Below are 20,279 nucleotides of genomic sequence, written 5' to 3'. Positions count from 1 at the left end.
ACTCCAATGGAGATGCGGTGACATTAGCTCAGCCCTCTCCTCCAGGACCCCCAATTTTCTTTCCATCCGCCAGGCAGAGCGGCCTGCCTCGCCTTCAGGGTCAGACTGCAATAAATGCAGGGTGGCCACGAGTAACATGCCGCTATGGGTCCTCCCTCTGCACCCCAAAGCTCCCCTCGGTGACCTCATCAGGGAAGCAACATTGAAGTTGGGTCTGGCCCGCCTTGCCGGGGAAGAGCCGGCCTAAAAAGGACTGGCTGCTGCTGGGCCAGCCTGGGCAAAACATCCGCTGGGACTCAGGCATGCCGGGAATGTCTTGAGGCGGTGGCTCCTTGGCCGCCTTTGGAGTCTTTCCCCAAATATGGTGCGTGGCTTCGGCCACCGAGAATTGGCTCTCCTGGGCTGAGGGGGAGGACCAGGGTGATGTCATGGGCCGGAGGGCTGGGGCTTTTTAGCCCCCCCACCCAGCCGCCTCTGGCTGCAGAGTCCCGGGCAGAGCAGCATCTGGGGACCCTCGGAGTCGCAGCTCGTAAGTGCCTCTCTGGGTCCCGGGGAGGGGGCGATACGGGCGGCTGAGCTGGGCGGCTGAGCAGGGAGGAGCTGCCCTGGGGCATCTGGGCCGCTTTGCTGGCCAAACTCAAGCCATCTGGAGCGGTCCCCAAGGTGGGCAGAGCGAGGAGTGATGCGGCTCCAGCAAGAAGGGTTGGGGCTGATGGGTCTTCCCCGGCCTGCTCCGTGCCCGAGGCTCTTCTGAGTTGTGTTCCCGATCCAAATGGAGCATCTGCCATGCTGGAAGAGAGAGGAGCGCTGGCCAGTCGGGGGCGGCTGTGGTTGCGCAGGAGGGGAGCTCGCCAGGTTGCTTGGAAGGCGGGGGAGCGGCAGAACTGGAAGTGGGGCGCTGCCTTTGCAGGCTGGCCAAGGGCAGAAGGCCCTCGCGTTCGGGTGCTCGCTCTCGGTGCTGCCCGAGGCATCCCTGGATCACTCCGCAGGCAGCCCAGCCTGGCCTGCTGTGGCCGCGGGAAACGTGTCCGGGATGCGCTTGTGCCGGCTGCATCTCCTGGCCAAGTCAGGGTCCTGCTGCCCTGGCCGGGAGGACTTGGGAAACATGGAATTCACGCAAAGCTTTGGGGGGACCTGAGGCGGCGAAACGGAAACTGGAGACGGTGTGGCAGGATTTGCAAAGCAACCGCCTCCCCTGGCGTTTGCCAAAGCCCCGAGGCTGGGCCGCTGCGGCATGGAAGTGTCTGCAGGCTGGAGATCTCCTGGGCAGGAGCAGAAGGAAGACAGCGAAGCGGCTGGATTCTGGTGTGCCAGACTTGCAGCCCTGCGCTCTGCTTTCACAGTTTGAGCCTGAGGTGGCTATGGCTGGGCAACGCCTGCATGTCCCTGATGCCAGAGTGCTGCATGTGGGAGCGTGCCCCGCCTGCCTGTTCCTGTGCCCTCCGCTGACATTCGACTGTCTGGGACTTCCAAACCAGAAATGTTCCCTCAGCCTCCTTGCCCGGGGTGAGGGGGCAGGGAAGGGCACTGCCTCAGTGGACCCTCTAGGCCAAGCAGGGCTGTCTTGGCCACAGGGGCGGCTGAAGTACAGGATCCACCTGCTGCTGCTACCAGCGCTTTGCTTCTCTCCCTATCCGCAACAGGCACAAGCAGCTGTGCGGCTTGGCTGGCACTTGCCAGCTTGCGCAGACTGGTGGCCGCCCAGTCCTGTCTTCCTCCAGCTAGCCCTGCTGTCCAGCAAGCATCAGGAGACAGACGTAGCGCCCGTGCTCGCTGGACGTAGCTGCAGAGGGGCCTTCATGAAACCTGCCGGGGGGGGGGATTGAGAAGTCTCCCCACTCAGCCATTGTGGGCGGAATGGTGTAATAGGAAATCAGCTGACTAGGCAGCTGGCAGGAACGCTGGCATCCCTGTGACCCACCCTGCCTCCAAGAGGCCAATGGAAGCCGTAGCTGCTGTGGCAGCATGGCGTCCCGCCTCTGCCCGTCTGTCCGCCCATCGTCCTCTGCTTGGATCCGCAGTGGGAGAAAAGCTGCCTCTGCCTCACCTGCCTGCTCTTCTCTCCCCAGACCCTCCTCCTGCAGATATGGCAAACAAGGGGCCTTCCTTTGGGCTGAGCAGAGACGTCCAGGCCAAGATTGAGAAGAAATATGACGACGACCTGGAAGAGCGCCTGGTCGAATGGGTGGTGGCCCAGTGTGGGGCTGATGTGGGGCGCCCCGAGCGTGGGAGGCTGGGCTTCCAGGTCTGGCTGAAGAATGGCATCGTAAGCATCAGGGCACCCCTGGCAGAGGCTTGGGCCCTGCCATCAAGCGTCCTCTGCAGCTTTGGGAGGCGTGGCCTCCTCCAGCCTGGAAGGGGGAGTGGGGGGGAGAGAGGAAGACTTGGGGTCTTTGGGATCAGGTCTAGTCCTGGCGTTAGCTGCCCTTCCAGTGAGCTGCTCTCATTTGCTACCTTGGCAGGTCCTCGGGAAGCTGGTCAATAGTCTTTACCCCAGTGACTCCAAGCCTGTGAAGATCCCAGATCCTCCTCCCACCATGGTCTTCAAGCAGATGGAGCAAATTGCCCACTTCCTGAAGGCAGCAGAGGACTATGGGGTGGTGAAGACAGACATGTTCCAGACGGTCGATCTCTTTGAAGGTGGGGGCTGTGGAAGGCCGTGATGTGGGGATGGGGCAGCCTTGTCCCATTGCTCCAGAGCTAGGATTCAAGTTATTCTCCATATCCCAGAAAGGTTGGGGCTCAGTCCATCTTCCAGCATGACCAAGAAGGTCCCCACTGGTTTCATGTTCAGCGAATGGAGGCAGAGGTGGAAGTGGCAGCAGAAACAGTGTGCTAAATTAGGGGACCCCCATGCGCAGATGTTTCCTGGTGAGGCTGGTCAGCGGAGGGAGGGCTCCTTTCAAAACAGAGGCAGCCTCAGTCCCAAAGCTGGCACCAGGGGTTCCAGTGGGTTTTTACTGGATGGCTGTTCCTGGGCACGGCAGAAGCTCTGGCAGAGGCTGAGCTTGGTGACACATCCCCCCCCCACACACACACGCACAACAGAGGAATGCAGGGAACATGGAAGGACTCACTGAAGTGGGGCTCTGCCCTCAACCCAGCTTTGCTTTTCCTTCCAGCTAAGGATATGGCGGCTGTTCAGCGGACTCTGATGGCCTTGGGCAACCTGGCTGTGACCAAGAATGATGGGCATTATCGTGGAGACCCGTCGTGGTTCATGAAGTAAGTGGCAACAGGAGTTGCCCCCAAGGGCCTGCTTAGCGCAACCCACCAAATGCCCTGAACTTGACTTTCGGCTCAGCTCTAAGGGGAGAGTCCCAGTTGGCACCTTCTTTGCAGAGGGCACGTTTTACAGGGCGAGCCTCTCCTTGCGCAGTGACCTTTCTTCACAGGAAGCAATTCCCCCTGCCAGTTCCTAGTTGCAGATGTGGCCTTTGTGCCAGGAAAGCAGGAATTCAGTTTGCTGGGCACACGGGGCAGCAGCAAGCGTTTGCCATGGCAATTAGCCAAATCCCAAACTGCTCTTACTCCACTGTGAACCCACATCTTCCCTTTCCAGGAAAGCCCAGGAGAACAAACGGGATTTCTCCGAGAGCCAGCTGAAGCAGGGCAAGAATGTGATCGGCCTGCAGATGGGGTCCAACCAAGGGGCGTCACAGGCGGGCATGACAGGCTACGGCCGACCTCGGCAAATCATCAGCTAAGCCGAGCCCAGCTGCTGCCTGCCGCTCCCTCCCGGCCAGCCTTCCTGCTCTTGCTAGCAGCCCAGCAACTCTGTGCCCCTGCTGCTGCCGCCACCAGTGCCAGGCTGCAATGGGTACTCCACAGGGAACCTCCCGCCATGCCCCCCCAGCAGGTCCCAGAAGGGGCCCCACACCCAAGGACTCCTGCTGCTGCTGCATAGCAACAGCCGGCCACAGGCCTCTGCATGCTCCCCGCTTGCCCCCCACACAGCCCGGCCTGCTTTGGCCACCTCACGCATCCTGGTGCTGCTGGAAGCCTTCTCCCAGCTGCAGAATCGAACTTGGCTGAAATTGCCCCAGAAAAGGGCAACCCTCCAAGAGTGCAGAACGGAGGCTACTCTTTTGTATTTTTTTTGGTTCATCAGATTAAAAACTATGAATCTTTTAGGTTCCTTGGCTACGATTTGAGTTTCTTCTACTCTGCGGCTGCTATAATGCTAGGAAAAGCTTTGGCCAGCAGAACAGCTGGAGCAGAAGAACATGGAAGGATAGGTCAAAGGCCGCCGCCCCCACGCCACTCAGTTGGGTTCCTCTGCAGGAGGAACTGACTCGGCCAGGCTGAGGGCCAGCCCTAACACCCTAATTTGGACAGTTCTGGGGGGCGAGAGAGCAGCCAGGAGTCAGGCCAGAGACGCCCCAAAGAAGAAGGGTTTCTGTGGCCCCAGGGCCAGATTTCTCACTTGTGAGGCAGCAGCCAGGCTAGGCAGACGGGAGCTCTACCTTTCCACCTGCAGAACAGATCGCCTTTCGGGGCAGTGGGTGAATGAGCAGAGAGGACCAGGGATGCTCCCCCAGCTCAGAGCCCAGTGGCGCAGGCGGCGCAGAGGGAGCAGCAGCCGTGGATTTTAATGGGTTTATTCTGGAAAAGTGCAAAAGAACAATTCTGATTGCTGCTGATCCAAAACCAGAAAAATCAAACACGTCCTCCAAGCTGGAGGATGACTTTGGGAGAGAAAGCCACATCCCAGAAAGGCCTACGGAGGGGGTCACAGCAATCCCAGTGGAAGAACCAATCCAGTGTCCTCGGAGCAGGGCTCCCACCCTGGCCACAGTGGGAGCCAGCGGTGCTCCCCCAGCCCCTCAGGCAAGGCAAGCACAGTAGCCGTGGCAAAATCTGGGACTGGGTTCCAGGCAGGAGGCACAGCCAGCTGGGAGGAGACAGCAAGATAAGGCAATGGGTTGGCAGAACCAGGCCTGCCAGGCAGCGTGGGCGAGAAGCAGAGCACCAAGGTGCTCCACAGACCAGTTCATGGCCACAGCCCCATGCAGGTCAGCAGAAGCCCCTCTCCTCTGTGCCTCCAGGCCAGACCCGCCGCTCCTCCAGCCAGACAGGTCCTTTTGCCCCTGTGCTGGCCAGCTTAGACCCAGGAATTAACTCTGGCCGGATGCAGGGGGGAAGAGGGGACGGGCACAGCTGAGAGGACCAGAAAGCAGGGGCAGGCATCACTAGCGTGTTCAGCAAGCCACGGCTGAGGTAGACTGCTCCTGCTCCAGGAGGTTCAGCAATCCTCTCCCCAGTGTGGGCCTTGAGATCCCCAGCCCTCCTCTAGGCCTCGCAGGCCCAGGGGCAGCTGCTCAGCTCCGATCTCGGCCTTCACTTCCTTGCACAAGGGTACAGCGTCCTCCATGGCAGCTCCATCTTCCAGGCTCTTCGCGGCCCGGCGGCTGCGGGCTGGGAGGTCAAAGGCCACGTTGTTGCACATCAGGAACACTTCAAGCATGTAATAGAAGGTCCAGAAGACAGCAAAGGAGCCGAGCAGCATCAGGGTCTGTGGAAGGAAGCAGCAGAAGGCTTAGACAAGGCACATGGACCCTCTCCCAAATGGGCAGCGCCACCTGGCACTCCCAGCCCCTGGTTGGGATCAAGACCCTCCCCAAAGTTGGACACGCTCTGCCCTCTGCCCAGGGGTTTCCTTCTCTAGCCCTCCCCACTGGACCCCTGTGGGCGCCTCCCCTCAGCCCCACCACATCTCCCATCACCCCACCCAGCCATGCCTGCGAGGAGGGGCTCACCTTGAGGGTGTTGGCAGTGATGGCATAGGGCTCCTGCTCAGGGATCCGGAGGCCCGGGGGGCAAGGCAAGACAAAGTCCTTGTTCAGGAACTGGCCGTTCATTGCCTTCTCCAGCAGCCTGCAGGGGGAGAAGGCCTTGCCGGTCACTGCAGGGACAACGCAGGTCCTCTGCCTACTCCCCTAGCAGCCCCAAGGGAGGGGCCCCTGTTCTCAAAGTGGAGCATACAGAGAAGCCAAATCGCACACTGCTAGTGGAAGATGGAGATGCCGAAGCGCAAAGCACGGTTCTGGCCACTGCCAAGGACTCCCTGCCCCCCGCGCAAATCAGGGACCAGGTTGGCCCAGGCTTTGCAAAGCTGGTGGTGGGCCTGGGGGAGCCGCAGGATCGAGCACCTCCTGCTTTTCCAGGTGAGCGGCTTTCACGCTGCACGCTCCCCCCCCACAAGTCTCGCCAGCTCAGCACACCTTGGTCTCCTCCAAGCAGCCTTTGGAGGCCTCAGGCAAAGGGGAGGCTTTTGGAAGCTGTCCCTAGAATAGTGAGGGAGTCTCCTGTGGGCACGGCTGCTGAGAAGTCTTCCTGCTGGAGAGCCTGGGGGGAGGGTAGAACGCCCCTGCAAGACAGTACTGGCACAGGTTCCAGTCTGTCCCTCTCACCTCTGCCGCTCCTGGATCTGGGTAGGGGTCCACGATGAGCCATAGAGGGTCAGCTGCCACTGATCCAGCCTGCCTGCTCTCAGCATCTCATCCCCTGAGGAAGAAGAGGGTCACAAAGGACGGGGGGGGAGTAGATTGCTTCCCCACTGCACAAGCTGAGGGACAGGAAACTCACCAATGTCGTGAATCGTGAGCCGGTAGGTGCCCTGGGCCTCCTCGCCCCAACAGCGCACAGTCGAGAATGTCCAATCCACAAAGCCAGTGGGATCTCTGTAAGGGAGGAGACAGGAAGATCCTCAGCCCCTGTGGAAAGATGGAGGGGACTTCTCTCCTTGGCCCCTGCCCCCCACTGGCAAGAGTGTTTTTGCAACACTCCCGTGGGCCTCTGAATGCCCAGCAGGACCAGCAACTCCCCACGCAGGCCAGCTGCCTGGACCAGGTAAGATACCCCTCCCCAGTGGCTGAGGGGATCGTCCTGCCCCCATTTCAGCGTGCCTGGGCCCTCAAGGCCGGAGGGGACCTGCCTTCCCTTTCGCTGCCCGCCTCTGAGCAGCAGCACACTCACGAGTCCATGCTGCGTGCCGTCCCAATCAGGGAATCCATGCCGCTGGGGCAGAGGAGGCGGATCTCCAGATTGCCACGGCGAGGGTGGGTGATGCTCACAGTCACTGCCACGTGCTCCAGTGTCTTCAACCCTGACAGCTCCAGGTCAGCTTCTGTGACTGAGGGGTTGGAGGTGTGGGGGGAGAGAGAAGCCAGGTCCCAAATGGTGTGTCTGGAAAGATCTCCCCACTGAGAGGCCTTCCAAAGGCTCTGGGGCACTTGCTCAGGGTGCAAGAGAGCCATTTGCTCTCTCCGAAACCCAGCAATATCATCTTTGCATCCTGCAAACGCAGGCAGCATTTACAATGCATGTTTCTCTTCACGCAACTTGGAGCACTGCCACAGACACCGTGAAAGCCCCCAGTCGAGGCGCTTTTAAAAGGGGACGGGATACATTCACGGACGATCCAGTGGCTGACGTCTTGGCAGCTTTTGCTCGCTGAGGAATCTGGAATACCGGCTGCTGGGAAATGGGACAAGGAGTGTTCCCTTCCACAATGTTTGCAGCCTTCTGACCACAGCAGCCCTGGCTGATCCAAGCTCACTCCCTGACAGCTGGCAGGAACACCAGGCCTTTGCTCCACCCATCCCTTTGCAGACCCTCCTCAAGGGGTGTCAGGAGAGAGGGCCCCTGGCACCTCCAGCTCCTGGCCCTCAATGCAGTAGACTTCTAGGCACACAAACCCCCCACAACTGAGGAGTCACAACGGTTGCAGGAGCAGCAATTAGCTCCAGGGAAGCATCACCAGTAACCAAGTCAGGGCAGATCTCTGGCTGAATCTTGCTAAGAGCCAACAGACAGGGTGGGATTTTCTCCTGGCGGAGGAGGTTGCCGGGGGGCAGGGGGGTTCTATTCTGCAGCACTGAAGCTTGGAGCATCCACTCCCTGCCCCAGCAACCAGTTGGAGCTCCTCCCCACACAGGGCCTGACCCTGAATTCCTCTCCAAGATTTGGCATTTCCCAGCCCCGCGTCTGTTGTTCCGGTACGTTCTGCTTCAGATAATTCCTTATAGGGGAAAGTCTCCCCCTGGACAGCAAGGCCCGTGCGGAAGCTGGGAACAAGCTCTGCCCATCTGGACAGTCCTCCCATGGGCCTCTCCTGCTCCCCCTGAGACTACAGGCAGAGGGGAGCCAGGCACCCAACCCAGGCTGAGGGGAGCTGGGGCAAGCAGAGGGCTGGCCGGCCAGCCAATTCCACTGTGACCTGGGCCATCCCACCGGGCTCCTCTGCCCCAGCCCCTTCACAGGCTTCCCAGGGGCCTCTCCCTTCCAGCCTGTCCCCCTCATGACTGACTGCCCTGGGCTGTGATCAAAGCTCTTTGCCCGGAGAGGCCACTGGGCTCCCGGGCACCTCTGGCGCCACCCAGCTGCCAAGGCAACTGTAGACGGGAGCCACTTCCTCAGAGCCAGGCAGGCAGGGAGCCCACCGGACGGGGAGTCTGCCAGCTCCCCTCCTTGGCTCAACCTCTGGCCCAACAGAAGCTGCAGCTTCGCCTAAAATGGAGAGAGCAAGCTGCAGGTCTGGCACTCGCCACCCACGCTGCCAGGGCTAAGCAGCTCCGCTCCAGCTGCCTCGCTCTCCTGCAGCGCTTCTTCGCCCTGTCCTCCCCCAGCTGGCCACCTTGCTCCCTAAGCCTGCTTCGAGGGAAGGGCAGCTGCCTCAGATGCCCCCATCCTGCTTCTGCGTGCCCCCCCAGCCCCTGCCCCTCCAGTGCTGCAGGCAGAGGCTGGCTCCTCCTCACACCAGGCTCCTCCTGATGAAACTGGTGGGGCACGGCCCGATTCCCAGAGGAAGCAGCCCTCTCCCTGTCCCCCAATGGAGGAAGTGCACTGACCGTTCCACGTGGCTTCCAACTGCCCCGGGTCCAGGGGAATGGCTCTGCTCTCCTTCAAAAGGGGGCTGACGTAGGAGGCCAAGTAAGGGACGGACTCCCAGACCTGCCGGGGGAACGAGAGGGGCTTTGGGTTTCCTGCGCTACTGGCCCTCACCTCCCCAGCCCTGACAGGCCAGCCCTCAGGCCCAGAATAAAGCAGCGCCACCAGCATGGCTGCCCAGGAAAACATCTGCCCGTTTTTCAGGCTGGGATGACGATGTGGGCACCTGAAGGGTGGGGCTACCTTCCCCGCCAGGGACGCCAAGCCCCCTGCTGACAGCTGCAGTTTCAGGGAGGGAGTCCTGCACCCTTTTCCCGGGGAGGGCTCAAACCAGACCGAAGGAGAGGTCTGTTCATCTCCCCCTTCCGAAACTGAGCCCCCACGCCCAGACGTGGCCCCGAAGCCCAGCAGAGGCAGGGGCGTACCTTGGCCGCATTAACCAACCGCCAAGCGTTCAGCAGTCCAAACCCGTGCTGGTGACTGTGACTCAGCCCAGCCCGGTTGGTGTCCCACCGGGCACGATGGTCTTCATACTGTGGGAGAAGGCAGCGGGGAGAACTGGTCTGGCCAAGGCAAGGTCACAGCCCAGGATGGAAGGGCCTTCCGCGCTAGCTGGGGCTCCTGCCTCGCATGGGTTGGGAAGGCATGCAGGGCACCACCCCAGGGTGGCAGGGCAGGAGGGAGAAGCAGCCTGGGCCATGCAAAGAGGCAGCACTGGGCATCAAGGTGGGCTCCCGGCTCCCAGGGCACTTCAACGACTAGCGTGGCCTCAGGCAGTTCAGAGGAAGAGGACAGATCCCCCTCTGAGGCAGCCCAGAACTGAAGCTGTGGGGCACCCTCGCTCGCCCCCATGAGAAGGCCTCCAGCACCCCGCCTTGCAGACTGAGTGCCAAGGAGGCAAGGGAGGCTCTGGGCAATGGAAGACAGCCAGTGCAGGCGCAAACAGGCAGGCGGGGGGCGTCTGTGGTGGGTGACAACGAGGGGGCCTGGGTGTTTGGCTCACCTTGGTGGCTGTGAAGACTATGATGTGCTGGACATCCCTCCAGGTGAGGCAGGGACGCACCTGCAGCATGAGAGCAATCAGGCCAGCAGCCAAGGGGGCCGCGGCAGAGGTGCCTGTGTGCCCTTCTGTGCAGCCCGTCCCCCTCTGCAAATCCCAGTCTGTTGTTGCCTGCAGAGCAAAAGGAACACGCAGCCAAAAGGGGCTGGTTAGGAAGAGGTTCTGCAGGATGCAGCGGTCTATCCCGAGGGGACACCAGACCCCCAAGTCAGGAGGGGGAGCTCCAGCCAGGCTCACAAGCCTGGGCAAAGGAGAGCCCTTGGCCTTTGGAAGAGGGTAGGGCTCCTGGCCCCTCTACCCCACACCGGGCCCCTATGCGAGACAAGTCCTGGGGTCAAGGCCTCCTTGCTGGCATGGGCTCTGGGTTGCTTCCGATCGGGACTAAGACTTTCGGCTACTGAGGACCTGGACGTGTAACCAGGTTTCCTGTTATCCAACAGCCAAACCCTGGTGCAACTTTGCCTGACCCAGCAAAGAGCATAACTCCACCTGCAGAGTCCCCTTCTACCCCCAGCTGCCATGATATGCGAGTTGTGAGCACGGTCTTCCTTTTCTGGGGCCTCTGTGTGGGGCCTCCTTCCTTCCTCCCTGGCCTGACTGCAAGAGGGCTGCCAGCTTTGTGAACGATCAGGAACTCCTTGCCTCTTCCAGCCCTCAGGAGAATCATGAGGAGGAAGAGCCTGCTGGACTCAGGGCCGAGTTTTAGCTTTGGCACCTCCAAGGCGCTCACTCGCTTTTGAGGCAGAAAGACAGTCCAAGGGCTGTTCCACCCAGGTGACCAGAATGGAAAAGGGGGAACTGGTTGACCCCTCAATGAAACACCAGCCATCATCGTCTGGAGAAAGGGAAGGGCTGAACGTCACACCGGTTCTGCTGGCATTAGAAGGTGATTGTAAGTCGGCGCCCCATCCTGCTGCCCCCTGCTCCCAGTGTCTCCCTCCTGGCTTGGTCATGCTGATGTGGGGCTGGCAGGGGGTGGCGGGGAGGGCTGCTGTGGGAGGTAGCCTGAAGGCAGAGGAAGGCAGCCTGTCACCACAGCTTCGTGAGTTTTGGAAGGACGTTTTATCGCAGTGGGAAGTGACTCAATGGCCTCATCCTCTGATTGGTCCACTTTTGATCCTTTGTGTTTGCCCGCTTGCTGCCACAGGATACAGCTTGCCAAGAGGGCTTACCTAACTGAGGTTTTGCTGTTTTGTCAGCTGCTAACAGCCACAATTTCTACTTGGATCCTGGAAATCCATCTTCAAACAAGCATTTGCTCTGGCAGGAAACACCAGCGGGTGCCAAAAAGCTCGGCAAAATACTTCCCATTAAGGAAATGAAGGAACATTGACACCCTGGGAAGTCTGGCAGAAAAACCAAGACTTCCCAGGTCGGTTCATTGGCCTAGGAAGATTTCTGCCGGGACTGGAGAGATGCGTGGAGAAGCCCTCAAGCAGGCAGGCAGCGGGAGCCCTGGCCTTGTTACCCTCCCCCCTGGGTGCCCTCCTGCGGGCAGGGAGGATGGCCCTGTCCTCCTGCTGGCTCTGTGGCTCTCTGCACTTGGCCCAGTTGGCCTCCCCTCTGATTCAAATATTAGGGGCTCAGCATCCCCCAGAGCAGAGAGTCTTACGGAAGCCATACAACATGCTGAGGTAGCAGCAAAGGAGAGGACAAAGAGCTGCCCGCGCAAAAAGCTGCAGTTGCTGCAACAGAAGACGCAGCCTCAAAGGCCCCCAGAAGCAGAGGGACCTCTTTCCTCAACGTCCTCTGGAAAAGGGGGGGCCTAAAGGAGGCTCCAAGGCTTGCAGTGCCACGGCCTTTGTGTAAAGAAGAGGGCAAGATCCTCGGGGCCTGGTCTCCACGCGGCAGGGAGCAGCGCTTGGCACCCGGGGGGCTCAGCAGGGATGTTCTCTGCCCATGGACGGCGGGAGGGAAGGTATAAGCGAGGAGACCTCTGGAAGAAAGGAGCAAGCACTTTAACTCTGCCTGTCTGGACACTTGGGAAATGCTCCTGGAGATTTAAAGGGAGACAAAGTCAGGCCAGCACTGAGAAGGGGTACATGGATGTTGGGGGGGGGGGGTTCTACTCACGATGCTTCTCATCAATTTGTCGCCCCCGCTGAAGGTCACGGCCAGCATGGAGGCGCACTCCTCTGCGTAGAACGGCTTGTAGCCCATCTCATCCACGGCGCCTGAGGAGCAGACCGCAAGAGACCCAGTGATGGGGCAGGCGCTTCCTCAGGACTGCAGGAACCAACTTTTCCTTGGCATCCCATTGGCTGGGGCTCGATAGGGCCCTTTCCCGGGGGACCAGTGCTGCCAGCCAGGCTTGTCTTGGCATGGGGCAGAGCCTCTGAACTGCAGTGGCCCCTGAGGGCCCATGTGCCTCACCTGCAGCCAGCAGCCTGGCCTCTCTCTCCATGATTGCAAAAACCCACAGCTGGAAGGGACCTTCAAGGCCAAGGAATCCAACTTGGTGCAGAACCCAACATGCCCCCCGCCGATGGACAGTTGTCTGGCCTCTCCCTGAACAGACACCATGACTCCTAGGCACTGACTACTTCAAGCCTGCTGAACTCTCTCTATGGGGCTGGGCTGGGCCGGGCCAGCCATCCTGGTCCCTTCCTGGCTTTCACTTGGACAACTAACATTCTCATTAAAACAAACCCCAACACACTACTTATTTCAGTCCGGCAATCCCTCATGATCAAACGAACAACGTACATTCTGCTTGGTCGTACCCAACCTCAGACCTTCTACATCCTGCTCTCTCTCTCTCTCTCTAGCAGAGAAATAACAACCGAGTCATTTTTGTTCTGCGCCGCAATACTGGGCGCTAGACTAGCGACTCAGAGTGAAGGAGGCGGAGCTCCTGCCCTGGGCCCTCTGCATCCACCCCGCAGCGCACGCCGCGCTTCCTCCCCACCCGCCAAGGGCCATTCGCTGCCAGTCCAGTGACAGCAAAGGGCAGACGGTCACTTTGCCTACGCTGTTTCCCTGAACTCTGTCTCAGCACCAGCCTTGGGAGCTGGCACGACGGGAGGGGGAAACGGTCCTCCCAGCTGGCCCCAGAGGGCTTTAATCCTGCTCAGAAGCAGCTCCAGGGACAGTGACAGGCAGGGCCCGAATCTTGGAGGACGACCCAGGAACTGCTCTGCGGCTGGAATGGCGCCAGAATGCAAATGTCCTTTCCTTGCCCTCTCATCTCACAAACAACTCCCCCAAACAGCCACAGGGGCACCCCAGCCTCTTCGTCCTCCACAGCTGGGCAAGGGCACCCCAAATGATAGTGGGGCGTGGGAAACAGGCCAACAGCCTTCCTCCTCCAACAACCCCAGCACTCCCCAAGCTCAGGGCCAAGATGGTGCCAGAGGTGCTGCCCCCTGGAAACGTCCCAGCTGGACTCTACTTGGGTTTCTTTGCTGAGGGAACCTGGCTTGGGGAGGCAAAAGCATGGGGACCCCCAGCACTAACTGAACCATTACCAATGGTGACCGTGTAGATGGAGTTGGCGTAGCCATCGTAGTTGCAGTTGTCATTGTGATGACCTCCGTTGCCACTGGCCACCACAAAGATGCTGCCGAAGCCCCGCCGGCCGGCCATCACGCCGTGCTGCAAGGCGGCCTGTGGAGGAGAGGTGGCAGATGAGTGCTCAAGGGGGTGGCCGCAGGAACACGAGCCCCACCCCTGCAGAAGCTACGGCCCCACCTTCTGCCCAGCTGGGCTGGCTGAAAACCCTGGCAGGAAAAGACCGAAGACTGCAGAAGCTCAGCACTGCCTGGCTCCGCAGATGCTGGCGCACCGGGGCCACCCGGGGCCCCTACCCTCCGCCTCGCTGCAAGCAGCAGGCGCAGAGCCCTGGACGGCCTCATTCCTTCATACCTTTCCAAGCTGGTGGGGGCCATCCACTGTTTTGCCATCATCGTCTGGGCCCCAGCTGCAAGGAAGGGGCAGAGGAGTATTTAAAGTCATGGGGGCGAAGGCCCTGAGTGTCAGCAGTCCCTCCACCCCCCAGAAACAGGAGGACAATGGAACTTTGACTAAGTAAGTGGCGAGCAAGAAGAGCCAGGAGAGAAAGGAGGCTGCTCTGGGGGGCCCACCAATGTCTCTATGACAGTTCACAAGCAGCCAGACCCCCTCGGGCACCCATTTCTGAGGCAGAGCCTCGGCACTAACTGTGGCTGCCCACATCAATCCCTGCACCAAGCACTACACCTTCACGCAGACCTGCAACTGTAGATGTCATTGATCTGATAGTGCTTGTTGAAAGCGATCGCCTCAAGGCTGTCAGTGAGTGGCCCGTCCAGCACGCGGATCCCTGCGGAACCAAACACTCCGTGTTATTCGGCCTGGCCTGGAGCAGGGTATGGCAGCTGAGAGCCACTCTGCCCAAAGGCAGAGGCCTGCCTGACAGCCCCCCTTTAGCCACCAAGTCGCTGCGGTTTTCCCAGTTGTAAAATGGGGCGAAAGGAGTCTGATGTAGGCAGTTCTCATGAGAATCAGGAGAGGGGAGTAACGCCGCAGCACGCTCCAAGAGCTCTGCAGAAAAGCCAGGCAGACCAGCAAGCAGAGCGAACGTGAGGCAGCAGGGAGCCGAGCCAGAGAAGCTGCCTCGCCCTGGCGGTGGTGAAAGCGGCAGGGGTCAGCGCAGCACAAGGCCAAGGAGGAATGCAAGGAGCCCAGCAGGCTGTCCTGCTCCAGGCTCGCCCAAGAGCTCCTGTTCCCTCCTGTTACAGGAGCCATCCAGTTCCACCAGTCTATAGTTTGGTCTAAAACGTGCAAAGGGAGCACAGAACTTTGGGGACAGGAATAAGCAACTTCTGCGCTGGGATGGGTTGCCTTTGAGCAGTAGACAATGGACCAGGCTCTATAAAAACGCAAAGCAGATCGAAGAAACGCTGCGCTTCGTTTGAAGTTAGTTATAATCTAATAAGCTGAATGTTGCTGCTCTCCAGTTCCGCACTGGATAATTTCCTTCTTTGGCTGCTTTAAAAATCACAATTTGATGGCAATTTCTGGAGGGGGCTGGGCTGCCCAGGATCTGAAGCTCACCACCTTGGTTCTTGACCCGCCACAGGAAATATTCACCTTTGAGAAGCCATCATCATTAATGAATGCACATGCTAATTGTTGGAATAAAATGCTTGCTTATCAGAAACTTGATTCAGGCTTCTGCAGTGTGGCCAGGCCAGTGGCCGACACACGAACCAGAAACCTAGGATGAGGGAAGGCACCAGATAATAAAAGCACCTAAAAGCACGATAAGGCGATCACTGCTTGAGAAATACCTGATGCCACGTAAGCAAGTAGGGAAACGTATAACCATGACAGGCTATACAGGAAACATAGAATAAACCAATAGTGTTGCTTAAAGCTGTTGCATGACTATAAAAGGCTATATGCCCCCACAACCTGCCCCCACAACCTGCTTCCTGACTTGTAATACCCAATAAAAGAGTAGTTCAGAACACGCTCTGGGCTCACTCACCTCGAGGAAAACCTGCGTGTTTGTCTTCACTCTCGCCTGTCGAGACCCCATGAGTGGCCCACCCTGATGCGGACTGCAAAGCCGCAGCTAATTTCTCTGAGAACAAACAAGCTAATTAAGCCAGTTTTTCCAGAAAGTACCATCTGGGAGCGAGCAAAGTTTGCTTCCTGTGTAGTTTGCAACGGCCAGCCACATCGCAAGCGCCTTGCTGAACAGCCTCTCCCTCCCCAGCCTTTCCCCAGACTCCCTCCAGCTGCCAAGGTGGCCCTAGCCCTGCTCCTATCTGTCCCCGGAGTGCAGTGTCCCTGCTGAAAACATCTGGAAGTTGCTTTCAGGGCAATTCCAGCTGTTCCGAAAGGGGCAGCTCTCTGCACGCCTTAATGCCAAAACGAGGACCCGGGAGCTGCGACGGGGCGACCTGCAGCGTCTTGCACTGCCTCGTTTGCACAGGATGGAGGGGCCGGAGCATAATGGAGAACCAACGCCCCCTGCTGCACAGAGGTGGGAGAGCAGCCTTCTGCATCTCCAGGGCCGGGACATCAGCAGCAGACACCGCTGCACCAACAGCAGCCCCCTCACCTCTCAGAACATCCCCCCCCCGCCCCGACTCCACACGTTCTCATTCATACCACAAGGGAAGTTCTGGTGAGGGCACCTTGCACACCACAGCCTCCCACAGCTCACTTCCATTTCCAGAACCTGTAGAGCAGTCTTGCCACACAGTGCCAGAGCCAAATGCTGGTTGCGCCTCCCACAGATGCTGCAGCTCTCCTGTTCCCTCCCTTGGCAGGATGTCTTGCGTGCCCCCCGATGGCTCCAGACCTCCCCTCTCCCCCCTAGCGAGCAGCACCTCCTGCATGCACGGACCTCTCTTAGCAAGGCGCTGCAGAGGAAGTAGCCAAGAGTTGGCACGCCTTTCCGTCAGCGGGGTGGGGGCAGGGGCTGTCTACCTGACTGGCTAGACGCCACTTTCCCCTCCCAAACCAAGGCTGAGTCCAGGAATCCCGCTGCTGCTCACCAGAGGCCGTCCTTCCACCCCACAATCTGCTCTGAACAGGGCAGGTCCCCAACCCAAGACCCACAGGAAGTCTGCAGGTGACCCTCTGTGGAATCGCCATGGAGTGTTTCATGGACTCTTGGCAAATAACGTGCCAGACAGTAATCCCACTGGAAAAGACACTCCTCCTACCAGGACACTGGTGGCAATGCAGACGCTGCCCTTCGCAGGTTGCCATCCAGCCCCCGCCTGCAGTTCCCTGCCTTTGCTCCCACGGCCGGGGGGAACAGGTGTCACCTTACCTCTCCATCGCAGCCCAGCCTATTTGCATCGCAGCAACCCTGCTTGCTGTGGGGTTACCCCAATGGTGGGCGAGAAGCATAATGTTAACTACAGTGGTACCTCTACTTACGAACGCCCCTACTTACAAAATTTTCGAGATACGATCAGCTCCGGCCCCAAAAATTTACCTCTACTTACAAACTCACCTCGACTTACGAGCCATTTTCTGCTTGTGCCACGTGGTCCGCGGCCATTTTCCGCCCGTTCCACGTGGTCCGCGGCCATTTTTTCCGCCCGACGCATGGTCCGCGGACGCCGGAACGGATTAACGGTAATTACATTGAACCTTATGGGAAAATTTACTTCGACTTGCGACCAACTTGACTTGCGATCAGAATCACGAACGGATTAAGTTCGTAAGTAGAGGTACCACTGTATTTAATTGTAACTTGTAGAACTTCTGATTATTCGAAGAACCGCACGTGGGCAACCTCTAAGGTGCGGCCCTCTCTGGTTCCCCCGCGCAACGCAACGAAGGGCGCTCCTCTGCTCCCGCCGTGGGCCTTCTCATTCAACTGCAACCCCCAAAGGCTCCGACCCGAGAGCCCCACCCCTCCCCTGCAGACGCTGTGAGGGAGCAACACCTGCAATCCGGCTCCCGTAGGCGACGCCCACGGCGCAGAAGCTGTTGTTGGAGGCAGCGGCAATCTCCCCGGCACAGCGGGTCCCGTGGTGGTTGCCATTCTCCTCGTCGGGGTGGGGCATGGGGTCCGGGTCATTGGAGTTCAGGTCGTAGCTGCCTTCCGGGCTCTGAGAGAGAGAGCAGCATGTTGACCCCTTCTCTCAACAGCGCAGACGCTTGGAAGCAGCCCCCACAGGGCGGGCAAGTTCCTAACCCAGCGTTTCCCAAACTCCGATGGACCCCAACGTCCAGCATTCCCAGCCAAAAACCCAGCAAATCTGGTCCTCCTCCCAAGGGTACGAAACAGCTGCGCCTTGGCCCCTTGGCTGCCAGTCCTTTTGAGGGGAACTCAGTGAGGCAGGAAAACTAGGCCACGGCCCCTTTCCAGGCAAGAAAGCCCACCTAGTTCACCCACGTCCACTAAGCTGTCCCCAGTGGGGGCCCCAATAATTTCAGGGCCGAGACCCCGCCTAGCGGCCTTCCTGAGAGGATGCAGCGCACCCCACACCCGGCCCACACCCGGAGCAGCTGTTTCAAGGGGCACCTCTGAACTCGCCCGGAGCCCAGCCGCCCTTGCTCCACCAGCCGGGGCTCACCTGCCCCCGTTCCTCAGAGAGGCCGGCTGAGCCTCCAAACCGTCTCAAAAGGCTCCCCAAAGCCAGCGCACCCCTAAAGCCCAGCCCAGGCTGCCCCCTCCCCCCAACTCCTCTGGCTGAGAGAGGAAGACGCCCCCCACCCAGGACCCAAACCGCGGCAACCGCTCACGTAGTTGGGCTGGATGTCCTTGATGGTGTGTTCAACACCATCATCCACAACCACCACTGTCACGCCCTGGCCTGTCACATTCCGCTCCCACACGCCCGTCACGTTGATGTCCATTCCGGGGTTCTTGCGGTTGTCCTGGCAGAAGGAAGAGGCGCGTGGTCGGGGGCCAGCAAGGGGGGCAAGGCCAGCAGAGCTTCCGCTGAATGGGACGGCTTCAAGAACAGTCCCCCACCTCAAAGCCACACTAGCGGCAGAGGCCGACTGCCCCCGTTTGGGGCAAGCAACGGCCAGCGGAGCCTTAAGGAAGGCTCCCCGACCAGTGGGTGGCCAGGACCAGGCTCCTCCCTGAGCGGCCGAAGTGCGGGCAACGAAGCGAAGTGTGACACCGCGGAGGAGCAGGACCAAAAGCCTCGAGCCCCTTTTTTAGGGCATGGCGCGTTAAGGCATGGTCCTTTCTTTCATTTTCTGGAAAAAGGACGTGGAGCGCTGCTGGCAGCACACAAATCCTCCAGCCGGGGGGACCGCAGTGAGAGCTCCGGGGATGGCAGCAACTAAACCCACGGCTCCCCGGGCTTCCTCCCCCGTCCCTGGCACTACCCGGGGACCTCACTCACCAGGTGCCACTGCTGTGGGAACTTCGGGTCGTTGAAGCGCAGGGTGCGCTTCGAGCGCTTGAGGAGCCGCTGGGCCGCGTGCCATCCCACGCCGGCGTGCCGCGCGAAGAGCGCCTCGGCGGCCTGACGGACCGCCCCGACAGCCGGGTCCGAGGAGCTTCCGGGCCGGTAGGCCAAGAGGTAGTGGCCCTTCAGCTCGCCAATGCGGCCCACGTTGACCAGGCCGGCCTCCCGGGCCAGATCATCGGCCAGCCGGTCCAGCTTCTCCTCGGGGCCCGTCAGACGCACGGCCCACGTCGCGGCCTCCGGGCAGCGGGCGCCCGAGCAGGGCTCTGTCTCCGACCGCGGCCTCGCCCCGAAGGCGCATCGGCCGGGCGGCGGCGGCAGCAGCAGCAGCAGCAGCAGCAGCGGCGGCGGCGGCGGCCACCGCCCAAGGCACGGGCGGGCACCCGGGGTCGCCGCCATCACGGCTCTCCATGGCGGGGCCCTGCCCGCCGGGGCAGCATCGGACCGGCAGGCTGCAAACAGAGAAGGGCCTCAGAGGCGCCCGGCCGGCTCCCGTTCTCGGCGCCGGCCTCGCGGACAAAGACAAGGCGCGCCGGAGGCAAAGTCCGCGGGTCGGGCCGGAAGCGGGGGGCGCCTTACCGCGAAAGCGGCTGCCGGAGCCGACGCCCCGCCGCGGCTCGGCCTCCCTCCCGCGGGGCCCGGCAGAGGCTCCCCCGCCGCCGCCGCCGCCGCCGACGAGAGGCACCCACCGCGCGGAGCCGGAGCCGGAGCCGGAGCCGAGGGCGGGGCGGGCTCCGGCAGCGGGGGCGGCGCCCGGGCCGGGGGCGCGCACGTCACGTCCGCCGCCTGGCGGGCCCCTCCCTGCCCGCCCGCTGGGGGGGCGGGCGCGCGCGGGGGCCGCGGCCGGGCCCAGCGCCCCCGGCGCGCTCTGCACATGCTCGGCCGCCGCCGCCGCCGCGCCGCCTCCCCTCCCGGCCGGCAGGGGGCGCGGTGCGCACGCCGGCCCTCCCCTCCCGGGCCGCTCTGGCCGCTCGGCCTCGCAGCGCCGCCCGCCGGGCAGGAAGAGCAGGCCGCGCAGGTCGGGCCGGGCGAGGGCGAGGGCGAGCCCCGGGCCCGGACGCGGCTGCACGCCTCCCGCGTCGGGCACCCCCGGAGGGGCCGCGGCGTCGCCCGCCGGCCCCGCGAACGGGCGATGGCGTCGGAGGAGGCGGCCGTGGCCGTGGCCGTGGCCGTGGCCGTGGCCGAGGCGGATGCCCCCGCGGAGGCGCCCCCTCCCCGCGCACGCCCCGGCGCCCCCGCCAGGTAGGCCGAGGGGACCTCTGCGGCGCGGGCGGCGGGCGGCGCCCGAGGCCGCCCCGGGGAGAGGGCCGGGCAGGGCCGAGGCCGAGCGGCCCCGGCGGCGGCGCTGCTCCTGGAAGCGCTCGCAGCCGGCGCCCCTCGCCCGCACGGCGCCGGGTCGGGCGGCCGGAGCTTTGCCGGCCGCGCTCCCGGCGGGGCCTGCGCGAGGACGG

The 20,279-nt window shown here is 61.3% G+C and overlaps 2 protein-coding genes across 3 annotated transcripts; one reads left to right on the top strand and one right to left on the bottom strand.

The window, feature by feature from the left end:
• Positions 1–10: 10 nt before the first annotated feature.
• On the top strand, positions 11–4,137 carry TAGLN (transgelin). Its single transcript, XM_007422891.4, has 5 exons — positions 11–529; positions 2,070–2,266; positions 2,463–2,640; positions 3,123–3,225; positions 3,563–4,137. The coding sequence occupies exons 1-5, from the start codon at positions 424–426 to the stop codon at positions 3,705–3,707; spliced, it is 729 nt and encodes a 242-aa protein (XP_007422953.1). The 5' UTR covers positions 11–423; the 3' UTR covers positions 3,708–4,137.
• Positions 4,138–4,585: 448 nt separating this feature from the next.
• On the bottom strand, positions 4,586–19,669 carry PCSK7 (proprotein convertase subtilisin/kexin type 7). Of its 2 annotated transcripts, none has more exons than XM_088138847.1 (16): positions 19,518–19,669; positions 18,763–19,280; positions 18,149–18,283; positions 17,346–17,511; positions 14,162–14,252; positions 13,817–13,871; positions 13,420–13,558; positions 12,026–12,126; positions 9,896–10,063; positions 9,318–9,425; positions 8,853–8,955; positions 6,979–7,135; positions 6,589–6,683; positions 6,414–6,507; positions 5,760–5,877; positions 4,586–5,515 (listed from the first exon to the last, which is right to left on the bottom strand). In XM_088138847.1, the coding sequence occupies exons 2-16, from the start codon at positions 19,225–19,227 to the stop codon at positions 5,246–5,248; spliced, it is 2,265 nt and encodes a 754-aa protein (XP_087994973.1). In that variant the 5' UTR covers positions 19,228–19,280; positions 19,518–19,669; the 3' UTR covers positions 4,586–5,245. The 2 variants fall into 2 exon arrangements, with proteins under 2 accessions (XP_087994973.1, XP_087994974.1); XM_088138848.1 differs by having other exon boundaries at positions 19,408–19,553.
• Between the last annotated feature and the right edge of the window lie 610 nt (positions 19,670–20,279).

This window comes from Python bivittatus, unplaced genomic scaffold, assembly GCF_059951505.1.
Source record: "Python bivittatus isolate LINGU-HERP-01145 unplaced genomic scaffold, Pbiv_v1 ctg000320_np1212, whole genome shotgun sequence".
Taxonomy (NCBI): domain Eukaryota; kingdom Metazoa; phylum Chordata; class Lepidosauria; order Squamata; family Pythonidae; genus Python; species Python bivittatus.
This window is presented reverse-complemented; position numbering and strand designations above follow the sequence as displayed.

Excerpts from the sequence above, each read along its gene's own strand:
- TAGLN (XM_007422891.4), top strand. The coding sequence starts at position 424 with ATGTCATGGGCCGGAGGGCTGGGGCTTTTTAGCCCCCCCACCCAGCCG. Across the intron at positions 530-2,069 it reads GACCCTCGGAGTCGCAGCTC|ACCCTCCTCCTGCAGATATG; the intron begins GTAAGTGCCTCT and ends TTCTCTCCCCAG. Across the intron at positions 2,267-2,462 it reads TCTGGCTGAAGAATGGCATC|GTCCTCGGGAAGCTGGTCAA; the intron begins GTAAGCATCAGG and ends CTACCTTGGCAG.
- PCSK7 (XM_088138847.1), bottom strand. The coding sequence starts at position 19,227 with ATGGCGGCGACCCCGGGTGCCCGCCCGTGCCTTGGGCGGTGGCCGCCG. Across the intron at positions 7,136-8,852 it reads GTTGGAAGCCACGTGGAACG|TCACAGAAGCTGACCTGGAG; the intron begins GTCAGTGCACTT and ends CCAACCCCTCAG. Across the intron at positions 5,516-5,759 it reads TCACTGCCAACACCCTCAAG|ACCCTGATGCTGCTCGGCTC; the intron begins GTGAGCCCCTCC and ends TTCCTTCCACAG.